Raw genomic sequence first — 13,784 nt, forward strand, 5'->3', positions numbered from 1 at the left:
AAATAAAATTTAAAAGGATCTGTGAGTTTTCAAACCAGTTTTATATTCCAAGACCCAGGTCACCAAACATACCAAACATACTAGATAACTAGCAGAGACTGGGCCTGTGAATTTGTAGTTGGTTTTATATTCAAATAATCAGTTTGTAATGTATGTTGTAATTTGTAAATACTTATCGAGAATAAAATATATTATTATATAATATATAATATAATATAATATATATATATATTAAATATATATTAACCGGATCGGGTTATAAACGGATCGGATCACACTAAATCCATATCCGGTCCATTTATTATCGGATTTTTTTAATCGGATCGAATTTCGGATCGGATTTTTTTTACCAAATCCATATCCGCTAAAATGACCTCGGATCGGATCGGGTCGGATCGGATTTTCGCTCCATTGACAGGCCTAGGTCCGACCAGGTAAAGCTATGGTCGTATATCAAATTATCAACTAGTACATAAGTAGGTCCCATTAGGTAAGGGTATGGTCGTATGGATATGAGATTATCAACCTGATGGGCTGGGCTGGGTAGTTGGATAAACCCATAATACCCAAGCAAGAGATGGCCTACCCATTTCATAGTCACCTTCTTTGATTTAACAAATATCTTCTCAACCATACCTACTGACCATAAAAAAAATTCAAAAAAATAAATAAAAATCCTTAGCTCTTCCCCCAAATCCAATTTCTAACCCTAATTCCCAAATTTTATTCCCCCAAATCTTGATTTCATATCCTCAGTTCTTGAATTACATACTTCACTACCACACACCCCTCTAATAATCACAACCCAAATTCTCAAATCTTGTTTTCAGCCCTCCATTTGTAGCTAATTACACCCACCCACAAACATATAGATACAAGTAGTTCAAGAATTGTGTGATTATGATAAAGGTGGAAGCTATGAGGCTGGGATTTAATTACTGAGGCATTATATTGGTATAAACTGTTCAAGAATTGTGTGATTTTGATATAGGCGGGAGCTTTGAGCTGGGACTTTAGTGTTAAGGCGTTGTGTTGATAATTTAGATTGGTTTAGTTGATTATATGGTGTTTTCTTTAAGTGAATAGAGCTGAAATTTGCTTCAAGAAAATGTCAGCAGAGAGATCATTTGAGGCCTGGGAGGAAGTTCAACGCCATGGATTGGATCTTGCGGACCGGCTTACGCAAGGATTTACGGGTTTGATTCAATCTCATATTAGTCCTCCATCGTTTTCTTGGCCTAATCCTCAACCCCCAAAACTGTTTGATGTTGAATTCCCTAGTTATAATTTTGTGGACAAGGATTTCCGGTTTGCAAGTGATTATCAATCTGGGATCAATGGGGTTTTAGCTGTGTTTGATATTGGGAATAAGTTAGGCCAAGCTGGGGCTGATTTCGGGGCCTCATTGAATGGTGTGGTTCAGCAGATTTTTCGGTTCTTGCCATTTCCATTCAAGCGGAATGATGATGATGTTGCTTTGGGTAAGTTGCGTGCGGATGTCACTAGTCGGAGACAGGATATGGGTGTTAAGATGCAAGTTCAGGATGATTTAGGGACCTTGGCTAAGCAATTTCGAGATCTTGGGTTTGTTGAAATTGATGGAAATTCTGATGAGTCTGTGGATGAGAATGGGGATAGATATGTTATAAAGTCTAGAAGATTTGGAATTCCAACCGAGGTATATAGCTTGTGACTCCATTTAATTTTTGTCATTTGAGCATGTCAAATAATATCAGGTGGTTTAGCTTTCTGTGTGTATATGTACAATGAGCTAATAAGTTTAGATAAAACTTTCAGAGGATAAACTTTCATGCAAGTATTTGCAACTTAATAGAATGGTGTATGAACCTTTTAGCATAAAACAACCACTTCTAAGTAGGGTACTAGTATGAAGAGTTGATGGTATGAAGCTGCTTGACCAAGGAAGGTAATGATGTATGCAGACTCAATAGATAGTTTCCATTTCCATATATGCTCTCAGCTTGTGAGAAAGATAATGTCGTGATTGGTAAACAATCAAAGTAGGAGGGTGGATTTGAAAAATAAAGAACGAGTGAGTGATTATTTTTTTTATGATGGGATTTGGGAAGAATTGGGTGTTGTGATGGATTTTTTTTTTTTTTTTGGGGGGGGGGGGGGGGGGTTTGACTCATCTCGTTTGGGTGGTTAGGAATGGAATGGTCTAAGGAGGGAGGAATGAGAGTTTTGAACATTTACTGATATTATTGTCATTTTATTCCTTTCCTTCCAATTCATTCATCCCAACCAAACACAACATAAGAGTATATCTGTCCTAGCTGATATGTTTAAATTTTATTGTTGCTTGTCCAGTATGAACTTCAAGAATTTTTCACTCTGGCTGTTTGTGTATGAGAATGTTTGTTCCATCAATTTGCCATTGAAAATTGTTTAAAACTTTGCCAAAATCTTTAATTTCTTAAAAAAAGAATTATAATGCCAAGTATCTGAATGCAGGGAACCATAAGTGTTACATCAACATATGACAGTAGAAAAGAAGACCTGGAAAGTTCTTTGACTGCGAGAGGAGATCTGTGGAGGGTAGAAGCATCACAAGGCAATTCCAGTTCAGGAAATGGAGATTCCTCTCTTTTCCTTCTTCAGCTTGGACCAGTGCTTTTTGTTCGTGATTCTACTCTTCTTTTGCCACTTCATTTGTCGAAACAACATATGCTGTGGTATGGATATGATAGCAAGGTATAATTGGCTTTCTGGTTTACCCTATTTGAGCTACCTGCACATATGTGATTTTTGTCAAATATAGATGTTGGACTGTCATAGTGAAATCTGACGGAAGATATGAAATCTATACTATACTATAAAAAGCCAACATAGGTATAATTTGTAGTCGTACAAAATTTTGGTTTGGTACTCTCCTCTAAAACTAAAAGTCTACAAGTAGATATCTATTAAACAGTTTCATATACTAAAAACACTTCTTATGTATATTAATATCTTTTTAAATATAATTTATAATTAGTTAAAAAAAAGGTGAAACTACTGTTAATAACATATATTAATATTAAAAATTACTTATAGATAAACGTATAACTAATTATAAATATACAATTTTGAATATCTTTTGTCTAAAATACATATAAATAATTAAAGACGCTACTTTTTAATTATAACGTATTCTACTCGAAATTTAACACTTACGTATTCTATTTCATTACAAACACGAGCCATTACGTAACATATGAAGATATATGAAATATGAAAAATTTGATTTAAATTGAATAATAAACTGTCACATATTAATATAGAAAAATATTTATAGATAGATAATAAATTGTGAAAGCTAAATTTTCGTTAGAAGATATAACGAGTTGGTTAATATAATTTAACTAAAATCCAATTCATTAATACTAAAATACTAATAAAATGGTGTTAAGAATTAAATTATAATTAATAAATTACGAATCATATACCCGCCCGTGCTTTGCACGGGGTTAAAGGCTAGTATACATAAAATTGGAAGTTAGCAAGAATTCTTTCTTTTTCCAGCAATCCTCAATTTGTAAGTGTTGTGGGAAAATGGTCTAGATGCCTCTGAAAATTTTGTCCTACACTTTATATAGATATTCTAATTTGTTATATTACATTATATTCAACAGAGCGCACTTATGTCTTTCTCTAATTTAGATATAGTTCAAGTAGACAATGCATTAAAGTAATTTAGACAAAGGGTATTCTGAAACAATTTCTTTTACACACACATCACCTAAGGATATGCCTTTAGAACTCTGACTACTATCTTAAAAAATAGAATTATATCAGTCAGTCAATCCCTTCCATATAAATTTATTGAAAACCATAATAATATCGTGCCTGTTTGGGCACCACTTTTAAAAAAAAATAAGCACTTACATTTTTTTTAGAAAATGAGTTTTTTAATAATTTTTTCGGATATAAATGGTAAAGAGCTGTTTCATATTCATTATTTGACAAAAAAATAAGGGCTGATTTCAGAAAAAAGTAGATTTTGATGTACTTTTCTCCAGAAAGAAGCCCTTATTTCTGAAAAATAAGTTTAGCCAAATGACCCAGTTACAAAATATCATCCTTATTGGTACTTTGCATCATCTTCAAAAAATAGTTGTCATACATTCTTTTAATCAAAATTTCTAGCTTTAAAATTAAAATCAAAATATTTCATTACTCCCTGCGACTTAAAATAAAAATACTTTCTAATTTCTTGGAATTGTTCTGTTCTTATAATTTAAGGGTAAAGGATGAAGATAATTATGCGATGATCTCTCAAGTCTAAGCATTTAATGGGACACTGCTGTATCACAAGCCTCTATTTGTCCAATAACTAGTGTATTTGATATATGTACTTAAACCAAAATGATGCTAAAAGTTAAGTATAATTCTCACCCTATCTCTCTTTATCTTCCTTTTCCTGATTTTTCTTTCATTTTGGTTGTCTGTTTCCTATAATGTATGTACGTATGTAGTCTGCATATAGTGAGATCCATATATCGATATGATTTACCTCCCTCCTTGGCATTGGTTTAGAATCCTTACTCCACTAATTTAACGAGCTCTGTTTCTGCATGTTGCTTTCTTTCCGTTATTGATATGTATCTATTTTCTTGCAACTGGCAGAATGGAGTGCATTCTATATGTCCAGCTGTGTGGTCGAAGCAGCGGAGGTGGCTGGTGATGTCTATGATTTGTCTCAATCCATTAGCCTGTGTGAGTTTACTCTATCTGAACCCTAGTCAAATAATCTGCTATGAGCTGACGGTTTCATTAGTTTCTTACACTTTTCAGCTTATTACTCTCCATTAGATCCTCACTATTTTGTACCACCAATAGATCAGAGTTGTGAGCACTACGGATGACATGATACACCTAGATGTTCATTACCAAATGATGGCTATTAGCATTGTAACTGGTGCCTTACTGCCTCTCAGCAGGCTTGTTTTTTAACAACTGTAACTTGTATTGGCATGCATTAATAATGCACATTTAAGAGGGATGGAAACACAAGGGAGAGACTAATAAGTAGGCCTTGATGTAATTTAATAATGATCATTTGGTTCAGAGGGTCATCACAATATATCATGCAAATCTGCAAGGAATGTTTTTATCTCATCTGTAATTTCCATATATAATCATAGATCTGAAAAAGATAATTATACGTTAAATTGTTCTTTTTCTCAAGTGCCTAAGTCGGTGATTTTGTCACATAACCTTACCATATGCTTTATTAAGAAATAAGAATTGTTCATTACCAATCCTTCCCTCTTTTCCCGGGATGCTTCTAATTGATAAACCCCATGTCTGTTTCCTTCTTTTTGAAAGTTAAAATGTCACATTGCTGGATCTTATGTATTCTATATTATACTTGTATAGTGTATCTCACTTTGTTCTTCATCACTCCACTGTTGCCTTTCCCAGTCATTCATGGATTTTCAGTTTCCGAACGGTCAGTTCACATATGTATCCGGTGAAGGCATATCCACCAGTGCATATCTACCTTTATGTGGGGGTCTGCTTCAAGCTCAGGGTCGATATCCAGGAGACATGACATTCAGTTACTCGCGCAAGGTACACTAGAAAATGCCATATGGTGATGCCATAGAGAAACACTTGTTAGAATTTATTGGTTATGTTCAGTCTTTTATATCTTTGATTAAATGATTGCTCAAATCATGCATGCGAGGGTCCTAAGGTCTAAAATATGTGTAATTGGTACAGAATAAATGGGGGACATGCATGACACCAACAGTGCAGTGGCCTGACAAGTCGTTTACTTTGAATCTTGCACAAGCCCTGGCTTGGAAGAGATCCGGTCTTATTGTGAGGCCAACAGTTCAATTCAGGTGCATTATTCTTTCTATTGAATTGTTTAATGGATGGCATTTATCATTTTCCATTGTGTGATTTCATCCAGAACCTATCCTGAAAGTGACATTGTTCATTAAAACAAACAAAACGGTATTTTGTATATACTCTGTGTGCAGATTTATGTATTGACAGTATTTCATATTCTGGTTTGTTGTTTAATATTCTCTCTTACCTACATGTTCGCCCTCCTATATAATTGTTCTTCTTATCTAATGCTTTGTAATATTCTCATCTGTAACCAGTTTATCCCCGACAATTGGTGGAAGCAATCCTGGGCTGCGGGCAGAACTAATACATTCTTTTAAGGAGGAAGTGAATGTTATCTGCGGTTGCGCTTTAGTGACACATCCTTCTGCATTCGCATCAATTTCTGTACGTACTTCTTTCATTGTAAAAAGTAGTTCTGTATATATATTATAGTAAATAACTGGATGCACTCGCTAATATGTTTTACACTGGCTCGTTGGTAATGAACCTAAGATCTCCGAAAGTGTCCATCACACTTTTTTTTTCCTTCTATTTTTTGCTGTTTGGAAGGTCCAATGCTCTGTACTACTATCATGGCCTCTTCTGAAAAGCAAATAGAAGAAGCCGCTGAGGCCTCTAGCTTTGTTGAATTACCAACTCCTAGCAGTTATCCATACCTTTGTCTCTTGTCTCCTATGTCCTTGAACAACTGCCGAGGCATCTAGCTCTTAAATTATTAATATTATTCTCATTCAATAAGTGTGCAATTACTAACATCTGCTGGTTGGTTTGTGTTGAGTATATGCCAACTAAATTAAAAAGCATTTGGCATAATGAAATAGTATGACATAATGGTGCTTTGCATGCTTGCTAAATATAGACAAACAAAGTTTCATGGAACATGTTCTTTCTTGAGCTGGATTCTGTGTCATATACTCATATCTCATATTCTAGCTTAAACTCACTCCAATCACCTCGTGTTTAACGCTGAAATTTTATTATCTACCGCAGGTTGGCAGGTCGAAGTGGAATGGGAATGTAGGGACATCAGGCATAGTTTTGAGAACTGAAGTTCCTCTTGGCAGTGTTGGTCAACCTTCATTCTCGATTCAATTAAATAGTGGACTAGAATTTTAATAAGTTTGACATGTTTACTGTAAACCTTAGCATATTGTATATACAACTCCTCTTAGTGGCAATGGTTCGTGTAAATATCAATAGACCAGAAAATATGTATCATCCCTCTTCGAGTGCTCCAGTTTCTTGGTGAACCTACTGCGAAACGTGTTCCATTTTTGTAAATTAAAGGAACCTTACTTTCTAAACAAGCTCACAGTTTTGGGGTGGACTCTTCCGGAACGTGTTTCATTTTATGCAAAAAGAACTTGCTCTTAAACAAGCTTTTCAAGTTGTTGGATATCCAGATTACGGATGAATATGAGCTTGGGAATTTAGTGAGGTTGAATGCCGCTATCTGTTTGAACTTGGTTCAAACTCATTGTTGTTTTCCTGATCATAGAAGTTTGAAAATTTTGTAGGCATTAAATTTCTTTTTGCACATTTCCGGAAAAGATTGAAAATTTATTTCTGGGACAGGATTGATGCGTGAACTCGGATTTATTCAACTTGTTTAAATCTTAACATTTTTTACCAGGATATCTTCTTCGGTTTCATATTCTGTTTATGGCTCTTAATAACCAGTGATTTTTCCTTTCTCTGGTGAAGGAGAATCAAAGGTCTACAAAATAATAAAATTGCAGCCAGCTCCATCAGGAATGTCATTATGCTGATCCACACAAAGATTGTTCTTCTCCAGCACCAGATAATCTTCTTGACCTGTGGCAGCTCAGACTCGAGAGAGACCGATGCAGAGTATATTTCTGGTATTCCTGCGCCGTGCTGCTGTTCGGCTCTCTGTTCAAGGATCACGCGTAAACAGGCAGTTGGTTCGATCCCTTCTGTGAAATCGGAGAATTTAACCTCCAGAGTCTGCGATTCTGATTGAAACCCTGCAACCAGAGGAATGGTCTTGAATATGGTCTCAGCAAACCGGACAGACTGGCTTTTGAATTTCAGCATACTTGGGTAGCTTGAACTTGCTGTTACTTTACCAGTAGCAGATAGAAACTCCGCTTTAACCTGCAGATAGAAACCAAGACCCGTTGAATGTAGACGATGCAGATGGTCTGGTGTAAGAATCAAGATAACATACCTGAAAGATACCAAGTTTCCTGTTGTATTCTGATTCAGGAAGGCTCAAAGAGACGGTGAGCTGGAGTTTGTGATTGTAGGGAATTGCACGCTTGTCGCCCTTTCCCACTGCCGTGCTTTCCTTAGAGATCATACCAGATGATTGGGGAACTCCATTAGAGGACATGAGTGGCATGAAAGCAACAGGACTAGCTCTGGTGTAGTCGAAGTTTAAGGCTTGTGTTGTCTGGATAGGCTCTTCAACTACGCGTCTCATTGTCAGACCGCCTATGATGAAACTCGAAGCCAGAAGTCCAACCAACAAGAAGCAAACATAGATCATCCAGAAAATCGCCCAGGTGAACCTTACTGCCAGATTCACTACAGCTTTTTGTGCCTTGATCTTCTTGTACATGAAAGATGTGAGATTCATATAGAATCCGACCCAGACACCAACGAGCATTTTCACTGCATAGTTTCTGATCCGTGCCACGGTTTGAAATGGAAACATCATTAACATAACAGACAAGTATGAGAGTCGGATGGGAAACATGAAGAATCCCAGGAAAAGATTGATCTGAAAGCCGATCATTCTGACAATGATCACGGCCAAGAAGATCAAAGTGTTCAAAGGGAATTCTTGATATCCGCCTGAAGGACTATTCACCACCTTAGAGACATCGACATAATCATCAATGTTACAGTCAGGTATACCATTTGCTTGCTTTGAACTGAACTGAAGCATAGCCTTTTCGGATTCTAGAGATACCTTCTTGGCATTCTTATGAGAGGAATATTTGTCGTAAACTTTGCAAGGCTCAGAATCAAGCTGGAACAGTGGTCTACTAGAATTTTGAGACATTAACACTTTGTCAGCTCCATGGAGTAGCCACGGTTTCACCAGACCCGCGAAGAATCTCAAGTTACTTCCTCTACCAAAACCCGTAAATTCATCAGTATCAGAAGAATTTTCATGAAGGTTTGAGTCAGCCATTGATGTTTTGGTGAAATGTAAGATAGTGAAAGCACAGAGGGGCTCTGGCCAAGGGTGGGAACAGCAGTCTGCGACATTTTATAGCCGAAAATTATTGACGTGGCACGACATCTGTTTTCTTGAATTTCTGAATATCAGACAGGCTGCAGTGCCTAGGGCATAGCCAGAAGATGGGAGAGTTTTGCCCACAGGGATTTCAGATAGATAATGTCACACATTTCAAAACTAAAACATATAAAATACTTCTTATCCGTTAATTAATTTCTATACCAGAAGATAGTATGATTCAAATAAGAATTATTAGTAACGTGAGAACAGTGAGAACAATCATTCTGCACTTTTCATAGTAAAAGTGCAGAACAAGTACTACACATTTTTAAAGTGCTGAACTGTTCTCACATTAAAACGTGTTCTTCAGAGACCGCTACTCTACTTGAATATAAAAAAGATACCGTTGCAGTATGGTTTTCTGGCTCCATCTCATTTCTAACCACTCTATTCAACCACTTTTCAAAAGTAACCAGTTTTTTTTCGAGCTTTCAAAACTAACCAGTCTAAATGAGGGGAGAAAACGCGACCCAAACCAAAAAAATATTCCAGTAAGGGTCGCGCTTTGAAAGAGCGACCCAAACATAAATATATAAGTATGGGTCGCGCTTTCAAAGAGCGACCCATATGGGTTGTTTTTAAAAAAAAAAAATCAAAAATCAGAAAATATTATTTCAAAGGGCGACCCATATTATTTATATTATAATATATTATAATATTTTATAATATAATTTATATAATGATATAATATAAAAATATTTTATATTATATAGTGATATATATATATATATATATATATATATATATATATATATATATATATATATATTTATATATTTAATTCAAGTTTTAGTAAGTATTTATATTATAATATTTTATAATATTATTTATATAATGATATAATATAAAAATATTTTATATTATATAGTGATACATTATTTGTGATATTATATTTTATATTATTATATTATGTAATGATATAATATAATATTATAGATTGTCATATTTAAATATTTAAGCTCATATAGATTGTACTGAAAAGGTAATTCGCATTACATAAACTTAAACGAAACAGAAGCATTACATAAACTGAAAGGAAATTACATATGATTAAAATGAGAACATGACATAAGTTCTCAATCCTGAGTGAGGTCCACAATATAGTCGGAATCATATCCTTCATCATCATCTTCATCGTCCTCAGCGTGAGCATCATCGTCTCCACCATCATCAGCAACACCGCCTTCCACTTCATCTTCATCGACCCACGGGGTAGGCATTTGCACTCGACGGCACTGATAAGTTACATTGTCCACATCTCCCCACTCGGCCCAAAATCTGGCTTCCTGACTTCCCTCGAGTTTAGCCTGCAGTGCGGCGCACTCTTCATCGATTTTAGCCGCATAATACCTCCTGCGAGAATCACCAAATGGGATATCCATCTCACCCATCTCACGATGGCGTTGAAAATAGAGTTTGTGAACTTCAGGGAATTTTCTGTTATGGATATCATCTTCCGCCTCCGTCATCACCCAATCTTTGCCCCTTCTAATCCTCCTATAAACATACCTGCAAATATAACGGAAGAGTTTGTTCCACTTTTTCACGTTCTTTTGATGTTCAACCTCGAGACGTCTCTCTTCTCTCGTCTCCTCTATCATTTTCTTGATGTCAAAGTCAGTGCGCATCCGTCCCAACGGTGGCCGAGTTTTCTTTTGTTGCACGACCGGTGGTGCCTTGCTTTTAGGAGCTGGTTTAGGTTGGTTGCTTCGGTTGTTGCGCATCCCTCCCAACACAAGCTCCGGCTGTCTCCTATCTTGTTGCTGTTTGAGGCGTTTTTCGCAGCCGGGGGTCATTGGTGCTTTCCCCTTATCCATTGGTGCCTTGCCCTTATCCATTTTCAGCTTAAGTGATGAGTGAATTTTGTGTTTGTTTAGTTGCTTGTATGTGTATCAACCATAATGAAGACCTATTTATAGGCGAATGGATTATTGTTTAGCTGAATTATGTCAACCACCTGCGTGTTCCCGCCCTTATTGCACCCTTTTACCATGTACCTTTGCGTCTTTACGGAGAACAAACCGGTTCCTCTATTAAATGTCTCGACCCGGTGTGTGTTAGCTTTGGCTGCAATCTTCTCCAACTTATTTCTCGTCCTTAGACAAAGTTCATGACCCTCCCCAATGCCCTCAAGCACTGCGTTCCTCTCCTTATTGACCGTCCTAACAGTTTTATAAAACATGAATTCAATCATTGCGGTCACAGGTAGGTGCCGAGCCACGCGCACGTTACCATTAAAGCTCTCCGTGATGTTTGTGGTAGCTTGGCCGAAACGAGCGTGGCCTGTGTCATGACAAATAGTCCAGAGGGCTGGACTTATCCCTAGCAACCACCTCAAGCCTTGAGGCGAAAGCTCTCCAATCTTCTTCATGTACGCATCATATTTCCTAATCTGTGGCGTATTGCCGGCTAGCCACATGTACATTTTAAGGTCCTTTCCCGGGAATGCCTTGGAGAAGTTGCTCCTAACATGATGGAGACAGAATCTGTGATAGCCCATCGGCGGGGTAAAACCACTCGCTTCGTCATTCATTGCAGCAAGGATCCCCGTCGCACGGTCAGATATAATACAAACCCCCAATCTATCTCGGCATACATGTCTACGTAAAAGACGTAGAAACCAAGACCAATTTTCAGTTGTTTCCTCATCAACAAGGGCGAAGCATATGGGATATTGGTGGTTATTAGAGTCGACTCCCACCGCGACCAGCAATTTCCCATTATACTTTCCCTTAAGAAATGTACCATCAATGGAAATAACTGGCCGTGCATACTGCCAACCATCAATCATTGCTTTTAGGCACCAAAATGCACGAACAAATGTCGATGTACCCCTCTCTTTATGATGTGGAACAACCTCAACCACAACTATACTTCCGACATTTGTACTGGCCATGACATTAAGAAACCGAGGGAGCTCGTTGTAGGTTGTCTTCCAGCTTCCATAAACGCTTTCCATGGCGGCCATCTTCCCCCTCCATGCTTTCAAGTAACTAACCAAATGGTGGTACTCATCATTGACCATTGTGATGATGTTGCTTACCTTCAATTGAGGGGTCTGGGAGATCTGTTGAAACAAAATATATTAACATTAACGATGAATAATAAACGATAATATTTAGACATATAATGATATCCAAGGTTGTAGGACTTACGTAGGGAGCAACCACATAGCCAATCATTTTTGCTGAAATTTTGCGGTGGTCCTGCGTGGGTCTATCCAGTAGGCATGTGTGAATCTCTGAAATTATGTTGAAAACTCCCACCGTAGTTTTCAACATAATTTGAAACTTGGCCACCTGCAGCAGTTTGTCCGGTTTGTCCATAGTTCCCCCCATACTCGCCTCCATAGTGTTGGCTGGGTTGAGCAATACTCTCGGCCTCGATAAACAATGATACGTCTCCACCCAAGTGAAATCTCTCGGGGATACTTAACATCCTACGAACATCGTCGTCCGATTTAACAGACTTCACAAAGAACCCCGAAACGAGGTTACTAACCCCGATTCGAGGATATTTCACACTAAGCTTGACATCCCAATGATGCCTACTTATATGCATCAACCCGAACACCATATCTCGTAGTTCTTCAAGTGAGCTGCTCAATTTCACATACATCATTTCTTTCGGATCTAAGGTGTAGAGAACATCGTTATCTTGTTTTATGATTTCACCTCCCCAGAAGAAATTAACGTTTACGTATCCGTCCATCTTTGTTTTTGAAGTGTGTGTTTTTTTATGATTTTCGTGTTCGGCTAGGATTTTCTCACAAGGCAGATTGATAATATGAGGGAGAGTTTGTAGTGTTTGTTTTTCTGATTTGGTTTTGGTGCATAATGAAGAACACAAAATGCTGCTTATAAGGACACAATTCAAAAGAAAACACTGTGCTTGAACAGTGGATGCATTTGCTTTCTTCACTTAATGGATTTGCAGAATCGTCCTCTCACCAAAAAAGTGATTCTTTCAGCAGTAAAAACATGCATGAATAGTGGATGCATTTGATTTTTCCAAATAATGGATTTGCAGAATCGTCCTCTCACAAAAGAAGTCATCTTTCAGCAGTGAAAACAGGCTTGAATATTTGATGCAGATTGCTTTCTCTACTTAATGGATTTGCAGAAAAACGTCCTCTCAGCAAAAAAGTGAATATTTGAGCAGTAACAACAGGCTGGCTTATTGAATTATTGAATGATTTCAATGAAGTTGGCAGCTTTGTCCAGTGTTAAATCAATGTTTTGTAATAAAAAGCTAAAAAACCTACTGCCTTAGATGTGACCATACAATCAAAATTATTTGCACACTCCTCAAAAAATAATTCTCTGCATCACATTTTAATATTAGGTAAATAAAACTTTAAATATTAGATAAATAATTAATAAACTATAAATATTAGGTAAATAAAAAAATATTAGGTAAAAATTAGATAAAGGAAAAAATATTTCCGAATTAAATTAAATTAAAAAATATAATATTACAATCTATAATATTATATTATATCATTACATAATATAATAATATAAAATATAATATCACAAATAATGTATCACTATATAATATAAAATATTTTTATATTATATCATTATATAAATTATATTATAAAATATTATAATATAAATAATATGGGTCGCCCTTTGAAATAATATTC

At 36.5% G+C, this 13,784-nt stretch overlaps 3 protein-coding genes across 3 annotated transcripts; 1 reads left to right on the plus strand and 2 right to left on the minus strand.

The window, feature by feature from the left end:
* Positions 1 to 622: 622 nt before the first annotated feature.
* Positions 623 to 7,172, plus strand: LOC108223251 (uncharacterized). Its single transcript, XM_017397409.2, has 7 exons — positions 623 to 1,678; positions 2,476 to 2,715; positions 4,630 to 4,719; positions 5,428 to 5,577; positions 5,728 to 5,852; positions 6,120 to 6,249; positions 6,856 to 7,172. Exons 1-7 carry the CDS (start codon positions 1,109 to 1,111, stop codon positions 6,979 to 6,981), a joined length of 1,431 nt encoding a protein of 476 aa, XP_017252898.1. The 5' UTR covers positions 623 to 1,108; the 3' UTR covers positions 6,982 to 7,172.
* A 232-nt stretch (positions 7,173 to 7,404) lies between these two features.
* LOC108223250 (seipin-2) lies at positions 7,405 to 9,206 on the minus strand. The gene is made up of 2 exons (XM_017397408.2): positions 8,057 to 9,206; positions 7,405 to 7,983 (listed from the first exon to the last, which is right to left on the minus strand). The coding sequence occupies exons 1-2, from the start codon at positions 9,026 to 9,028 to the stop codon at positions 7,492 to 7,494; spliced, it is 1,464 nt and encodes a 487-aa protein (XP_017252897.1). The 5' UTR covers positions 9,029 to 9,206; the 3' UTR covers positions 7,405 to 7,491.
* Positions 9,207 to 11,045: 1,839 nt separating this feature from the next.
* Positions 11,046 to 13,670, minus strand: LOC135152902 (uncharacterized). The gene is made up of 2 exons (XM_064094074.1): positions 12,292 to 13,670; positions 11,046 to 12,203 (listed from the first exon to the last, which is right to left on the minus strand). Exons 1-2 carry the CDS (start codon positions 12,484 to 12,486, stop codon positions 11,046 to 11,048), a joined length of 1,353 nt encoding a protein of 450 aa, XP_063950144.1. The 5' UTR covers positions 12,487 to 13,670.
* Positions 13,671 to 13,784: the final 114 nt, after the last annotated feature.

Source organism: Daucus carota, chromosome 5 (assembly GCF_001625215.2).
Source record: "Daucus carota subsp. sativus chromosome 5, DH1 v3.0, whole genome shotgun sequence".
NCBI lineage: Eukaryota > Viridiplantae > Streptophyta > Magnoliopsida > Apiales > Apiaceae > Daucus > Daucus carota.